General features: G+C 35.6%; 2 protein-coding genes across 2 annotated transcripts; one reads left to right on the top strand and one right to left on the bottom strand.

Annotated features, from left to right (window-relative positions):
- Nucleotides 1–776: 776 nt before the first annotated feature.
- On the top strand, nt 777–4,218 carry LOC146943423 (putative plastid-lipid-associated protein 4, chloroplastic). The gene is made up of 6 exons (XM_085741685.1): nt 777–1,108; nt 1,197–1,310; nt 2,605–2,700; nt 2,792–2,866; nt 3,574–3,641; nt 3,792–4,218. Exons 1-6 carry the CDS (start codon nt 797–799, stop codon nt 3,862–3,864), a joined length of 738 nt encoding a protein of 245 aa, XP_085597811.1. The 5' UTR covers nt 777–796; the 3' UTR covers nt 3,865–4,218.
- A 1,019-nt stretch (nt 4,219–5,237) lies between these two features.
- LOC146943422 (increased DNA methylation 3-like) lies at nt 5,238–7,346 on the bottom strand. The gene is made up of 3 exons (XM_085741684.1): nt 7,208–7,346; nt 5,976–7,082; nt 5,238–5,749 (listed from the first exon to the last, which is right to left on the bottom strand). The coding sequence occupies exons 1-3, from the start codon at nt 7,269–7,271 to the stop codon at nt 5,517–5,519; spliced, it is 1,404 nt and encodes a 467-aa protein (XP_085597810.1). The 5' UTR covers nt 7,272–7,346; the 3' UTR covers nt 5,238–5,516.
- Between the last annotated feature and the right edge of the window lie 227 nt (nt 7,347–7,573).

The following is a 7,573-nucleotide window of genomic DNA, read 5'->3' as shown; positions in this document are numbered from 1 at the left end:
GAAATAGAAGTTGATGTACATCATCGTATTCAAGCTGGGTGGTTGAAATGGAGAAGAGCCTCAGGTGTTTTGTGCGATAAGAAAGTACCACTTAAGCTGAAAGGAAAGTTCTATCGGACAGCAGTCAGACCGGCAATGTTGTATGGTACGGAGTGTTGGGCGGTTAAGAGCCAACAGGAGAGTAAAGTAAGCGTAGCGGAGATGAGGATGTTGCGTTGGATGAGTGGTAAGACTAGACAGGATAGGATTAGGAATGACACCATTAGAGAGAGAGTGGGGGTAGCACCTATAGTAGAAAAGTTGGTAGAAAATAGGCTTAGATGGTTTGGACATGTAGAGAGAAGACCCGTAGATGCCGTTGTAAGAAGAGTAGATCAAATGGAGGAGAGCTAGGTTAAAAGAGGTAGAGGAAGACCTAAGAAAACCATTAGAGAAACCATTAGAAAAGATTTAGAGGTCAATAAGCTGGATCCAAATATGGTTTTTGATAGAACACTATGACGTCATTTGATCCATGTAGCCGACCCCACTTAGTGGGATAAGACTTGGTTGTTGTTGTTGGTGGTACATACATACATGCCCTAGTGGATAGATCCTCAGTTTAAGTCTATTGAGTAAAACCTTAACCACTGGATCTAAAAGTACAATATGAATCTAACCGTCAAAATTTGAGTGGAACGCACTGTCTGGACTCTAGACACCCACATGTGCAAATGAAAGCATAATGATGAGCAGACCAAACCAATATATATGACTGAAACCAAACCAAACCAAACAAACGATTTAAACTCACCTAATGGCCTTATCTTCTACTTCACTCTTTTCACCTCTCAACACCACAAATCATTCACATCATAAACTACTCCTCCATTCACCACTATCTTCTTATTCTTATTCTTCTTCTCACTTTCTAATCACACCCCTCATCTACCACAATCACAACCTTGCTACTATCTCACAAAAATGGAGAACAAATGTTTCATTTTTCCCTGCAATCTTTAAGAAAGGCAAAGATGCAAACACCATTAAAGAAGAACTTCTTGATGCCATTGCATCACTTGATCGAGGAGCTGATGCCACTCCTGAAGACCAACAAAGGGTTGATCAGGTTGCCTTTATATGCCTTGTTTTCTGCAACATTTCATAAGTTCTCATGCATGCATGCATGTTTTATTGATTAATTTCTAAATATATAGATTGCACGCCAACTTGAAGCAGTTAATCCAACAAAGCAGCCTCTCAAGTCTAGTTTACTTGATGGAAAATGGGAGCTTATATACACTACCTCTCAGTCAATCTTGCAAACTAAGGTATTCCATTTCTTTTTCCTTACCATATGCAGGCCCTATTTGGATAAACTACTTAATTAAGGCCTGTTTGGACTTTGGATTGCCTTATTAGGATTGCCATATCATAAGCCCTTGTGCTATAAGTTGCAAATAAGCTGTTTGTCCAAACAGGCCCTGAGTGCTCATAGCATAAGTGCTTATGTATAATTTGTTTCTATAACAAGATAAAAATAGAAAAGGTGTTTTCATATAAGCTATAAGCGGTATTCATAAGCCATCTTAGAGAGCTTCTGAAAATAAGATAAAAATGGCTTATGGATTTGTCATAAGTTTCTTCCATAAGCTCTCTCAAACGGTCTTCCACGTGATTATGTCCGTAGATGAGATGAAATAAGTCAACCCAGACAGACTCATAGTTCATAGTTATACCCTATGAAGCATTGACATAGACATAAACACGTGATTAGATGTGTCAGTGCGGTGTCAGTATTAGACATTGACACATGTCAAACACCGGACACGCCTTCAATTAAAAGTGTCAGTGCTACAACAAGTAATGTCTATATTGAACTCATAAATCATTCAATACTATATGTTAGCCATTATGACGCATCAAATGTGTGAGAACATTGCATGTTGTATACTTCTATCTACCAGTGCCCCTTTGTTTTTTGTTAGATTTGATATGATAAATTGGAGCAGCTACTGAACATTTCTGTGCTACTTTAGCCACTCATTTCACTAACCATCTAGATTGATCATTGTTGCTACTAGCTTAAATAGGTTTGTTTATTTATACTCATATAATGAAGGAAATGCTCAATTTCTATTTCTTTTACATTAGTACATAATTTATAGTTTAACAAACCTCTAATTTTCAGCTTCTATATTATACTTTTGTTATTCCCTTTCATTTTCGCAAGACTAAATGATTCTTTAATTACAATAGCCTATACTCTATATACTTGTTTTCCACAAAATACATACTGTAAATCACAATTAGAATAAAAAAAAAACAAAGTAAGTTCATAATTTCATAAAATCTAATTAGTCAACTTTTTTCACTCTGTTTCGGTTTTGTGAGTTAACTTGCTGCCCGCCGGCGCCGGGCTGGCCTGTTTTGGATTTCATTCAAACTTAAATAGGTCTCCTAAACTACCATCTGGCCTGGTACATTTTGACAGTGTTACTTTTATATCTTCATCTCTTATATAAACTGATAATGAATGACCTTAAAGGTTTACTTGGGTGCTTTTTTGTTTTTCATCTCTTAGATAATGACTGTGTTCTAACATTTACAATATAATAATGACAGAGACCAAAGTTTTTGAGATCAGTAACAAATTATCAAGCAATCAATGCTGACACTCTCAGGGCCCAAAATATGGAATCTGGACCGTTCTTCAACCAGGTGACACAAGTGAAATTGAGATAAGTTCTCACTATTTATGCTGCATTCCAATTCTAACATTTGCATATGTAAACGAATCAATATTCTGTAGGTGACAGCAGATTTAACACCTCTAAATGCAAAGAAAGTGGCTGTGAAATTTGATACCTTCAAAATTGGAGGCTTAGTAAGTATTCAAACTCTCAAGAATCATCATTGAAATTATAAGTATTTTGTAATATTCTAGATGTGATGGCTTGAGAACCTATACGAATACACCAACCACCAAATCTTATCCCGTAAAGTGAGGTCAGATATATGGATCAATTGATGTCATAATGTTCTATCATATATCATATCGCTATCCAAATCATTAATTTGTAGAAATTTTATAATAGTTTCTCTTAAAGTTTTTCTAGGTCTTTCTATGTCTCTAGTGATTCGACTACCCTTCATCATATCTACTCTTCTTACTACAAAATGTATAACTTCTCTCTACATGTCCAAACCACCTAAGCCAAGTTTTCACCTTCTTTTCTACGATAGATCCTACCCCAACTCTCTCTCTCTCTCTCTAATGTTTTCGTTTCTAATCCTATATTGTCTAGTCTTACCACACCGCCAACACAACATTCTCATCTCTTCTTAGGAATTAAAAATGAAATTCTATTGAGGCTCTCTGCAAATGTTAATTATCCAACAAGTTCCAACAAAACTTATACATGTTACATTATTTACAATTACTATCCTTTATCTGCAATTCCCTATGTATTTAATTCCACAGTTAGTACCATAATACTCCTGATGTGTGTATATGCTTCTGCAGTTCTATTGAGTACTGTGTATAAATACTAGTACCATAATTACTTTGATCATCATAATATACATTTGCAGATACCTGTCAAGGCTCCTGACACAGCTCGTGGTGAACTTGAAATAACATATTTGGATGAAGAACTGAGGTGAGTCAAATCTTATTCTTGTTTGTTTATATTACTGCAATGGACCCAGTGTACCTAATCTCAACTTCAAATTGCTTAACTATCAACCATGTGGTATATATAGACATTATCAAGTACTTTTTGTCATACTTTCTCATTATAATTTGACAGGGTATCAAGAGGTGACAAAGGAAACTTGTTCATCTTGAAAATGGTGGATCCATCTTACCGGGTTCCTGCATGATATACTGTCATTATACATAGATAGCACCTTATCACTGTTGTGTTTTCTTCCTTTCAAGGGGTTAAAACTACCCGTCAGCGCTTTCTGAAGTCGAAACTTATACTAGCAAGTCAATGTCTGAGTGTAACCACTATTCAAGCTAACTTGAAGCATTTTGGGACTATGCTTTTTGTACAAGTACAAAGTTTCTAGATAAACTGAAATAGTGTGAATGAATATAATAATGTAATGGGGTTTATTTCTCTTGAATGTGGAAAAGTCTGATACAAAAATTGTTGTAAAATCTTTACTCTGATATTATCACCTAAAGCTTTGCTCTGGAGGCATGAAAGATTGAGAAACATTTATCTACAACTGTCAATAAGTTTTGTTGCAAATTGCTTTTTGTTGGATAAGTGTGGCTAACATCCTCAATTAACAGTTCACTCGAGTTCAAGTTTAATATAAGCTGTCTCGTGAGATTATGGTTAGAAGGAAAGCTGGTTAAGTTGTTAGAAGCTTCCCTTGTATAAATACATAATTGTTTTGTAATTTATTAAACTAAGATGGTATCGGAGTAAGTGAATTCTACTCTGCTATCGCAACGATCTTCACCGTCGTTCTTCCTCACAACTTTTATCTTCATGAAATTTCATCTTCCTTGTAAATACTGTTAGATCAAAAGCCTCTTTTCATCATCAGTGTCACACAATGCGAACAACATCAATGGTTCTAAAAACAACAATTACAGTGAAAATGGAATTGCGGAACCAACTCAAAACACTTATTCGGTGAGTTACGTTCATCTGAGTGGCGGACCAAACTTTCTCATAGTCAGCGCAATTCGAAGGATTGAACTATCTAGCCTGGACTCGTGTGATACCGAAAATACCAGCTTTGACAGAACAATAGGAGTACCAGCTTTGACAGATCCAAGTTGTCAAGCTTGGGAAAGATGTAATAATTTGATTCATTCTTGGATCGCAAATTTGGTTAACACATTTGCTGAATCGATTGTATTCATTAGGAATGTCATGGATGTATGATGATGAGAGTTAAAAGAACGATTCTTCAAAGCAGATAGAATCTAAGTCCCATAGTTCAGATTTTATAATAGCAGTTGGAAACAATGATCAATTGACAGTCTTACGGGAGGAATTAGATAGTTATCACCTTATCCCCTACCTACAGTTAACCCTATCAATGTGTATGTTTGTCAATACACAATGGGAGAGAGTTCATGTTGAAAGATCAGGTTATGCAATTTCTTACTAGTTTTGAATGATCAATTAAAAATCAGGTTATGCAATGCAAATGCCGTTTTCAAACTAGTAGTGAAAGGTAAATATGAGCTTGTTCGACATACTCAACTTGAACTCGGGTGCAATACAGTATAGACCAAACGGGCAGAGAAAGATGTTATTCACCAACACCGGTCCCGGCACCTTGAATTAAGAAAAGTGATGCTTTACAGCACAGACATGCAAACTCTTTGCAGTAGCAGACTAACCTAGATTGTTGTATTTCCTCAATTGTTAGATAAACAAAATTAGTTCAATGTCAACTTAAATGACAGAAGAGCATCTGGTGCAATACAGCAACATAGAAACCAAAATTTGCTCATCGCACTTTCGGAACATTTAGATTTACTTACAAAAGCTAGACGCCTAAAACTAGATCTTGATAACAACTCCTTCAAAAATTCCATCATCCCTAAAGTTAGGTGCAAAGAGTCTTGGATCAACAGGTCCTGGAAGACTGAATGAAATTGTGAATGGTCCAGGAGAGCATAATTGCTGGGTTTTCATCTGGAAAACACGCGACTGTGTTGCTATAGTTCTGATACCAGATAACAACCCTCTGATCTCAACCTTCCCATCAGATTCAATATCACAACTGAATTGATCTGCAAAATGTACAATCAACATTCACTTAAAGAAACAAATAAGAAAAAATCATTCTGAAAAGCATATATACATGTCAAGACAGTTATATTATGAATGTATCTTTTGATAAAGATAACTGTATATTCCAAGACAAGGACAGGAAAGGGACATTTCAACAGCAGTAATCAAAGATAATGATTAAACTGGAATAAGAAACTTGAGTAAATAGAAAGACGAGAAACATACTGAACTCTTTCTTGACACCTGGTAAGGAAACTCGAAATAGATATGCCACTTTACTAATACCAATATCCACAACACCTACAGAAGGACCGAGTGGCGCTCTATTGGCTGTTCCTGTCAAAACAATAGAATGATCTCGAACACAACTGTTAATGTCGGGTATTGGTATAAGCGGCATCAATGAAGGCCCGTCCGATTCACACATCCTGCTGGAAGAAGGATTTCCATTAGCAGCCTGAGGAAGTTCTGGCATCGAAGGAGTATCATTATCAACATACTTTCTCTTACACTCTTGTCGAAAATTCCCTGACTGCGACCCCTCATTGTTAAGACAATCTCCATTAGCAGTATTTGGAAATTCCAGCATTGAAGAAGAATCATGATCAACATACTTTCTCTTACACTCTTGTCGAAACTTCCCTGATTGACACCCCTCATTATGACTACTTTCCAACAATTTCTTAACACGATCACCATCACTTTCTTTGCTCAATTTGTTAACACAAACACCATCACTTTCTTTGCTAAACCGAGGTTGAATCTGAACACGCAAACATTCACTTAAATCCAACTTGAAACTATCAACACCACTTAACAACCTAAACCTATTCAAATCCTCCTCTTTAACACACGACGATACAATCGGATCATCGATCAAAACAACCCCTTTAACAATTCTAAAGCTATCAGGATACCAAATCTGTTGATGAAGATTCAAAGGGAAAAAACTTGTGAATTGCTGACAACCCTCTGAAAATTCAGAGTTGGGTAGGTCCAAATTTCCCTTTAGATACATATGAAACATATTAAGGTCTAATATAAGTTCAGGAAGTGCATTTTTAAGGAGATAGTAGTATAATTTCTCTAAGAGAGAAATTGAAACATATGAAGATCCTAAATCATTCAAATTATATGATGGTAATCCTGAGATTAGTCTTTGAAGTGATGAACATCTTGGATTATCATACTTAACATCAGGTCCTAGGTATGTTGTGATTATGAAATCAATGAGGAATTTTCTGTCACTAACAACATTGTTTAATGGTTTCATTGTGACAGATTTTCTCTTGTAACATAGATTTTTTCCTTTCAAATCCATAATGCAAAAACCTAAATTGAGGAAGAAATTAATCACGTTAATGTATGGTAAGGAACATTAAATCATAAAACCCTAGCTACTATATATGTATCATTGAGAATTAAGATACAGAAAAATAAATAAATAAATAACTTACGGAATTTGTTTTTTGAAGGAAAATTTCTTACAAAATGTGAGTGATTACAATATTGGTTTTTCATTCATTTTCTGTTCTCAATTTGAAGATTAGTTTATTGTGAAATACTATATGAGATGCATGTGTAATTTTCTTTTTTTTAGGAGAGATTTGTCATGTGTGTTGTCAATGTAACATAGCTACACCGCACATGCAAACAGTGTCGAGGTTTGGAGGGTTTTGACTTTTCACTTGTCACTCTAAAAAATAGGGTTATGATCCTCTCCAATATCGTGATGGTCCGACAAGGATCTTGACCATTCAAACACTCTTAATCGCGTAAGGTAGCACAAACGGTGGTTGAGATCAATGTAGATTAGAGAATAT

The sequence above is a fragment of the Medicago sativa genome, chromosome 2, assembly GCF_051527215.1.
Source record: "Medicago sativa cultivar Bolivia chromosome 2, Bolivia_mono, whole genome shotgun sequence".
Classification (NCBI taxonomy): domain Eukaryota; kingdom Viridiplantae; phylum Streptophyta; class Magnoliopsida; order Fabales; family Fabaceae; genus Medicago; species Medicago sativa.
Note: the sequence above shows the minus strand (reverse complement) of the source record. Positions and strands in the feature narration are given on the sequence as shown.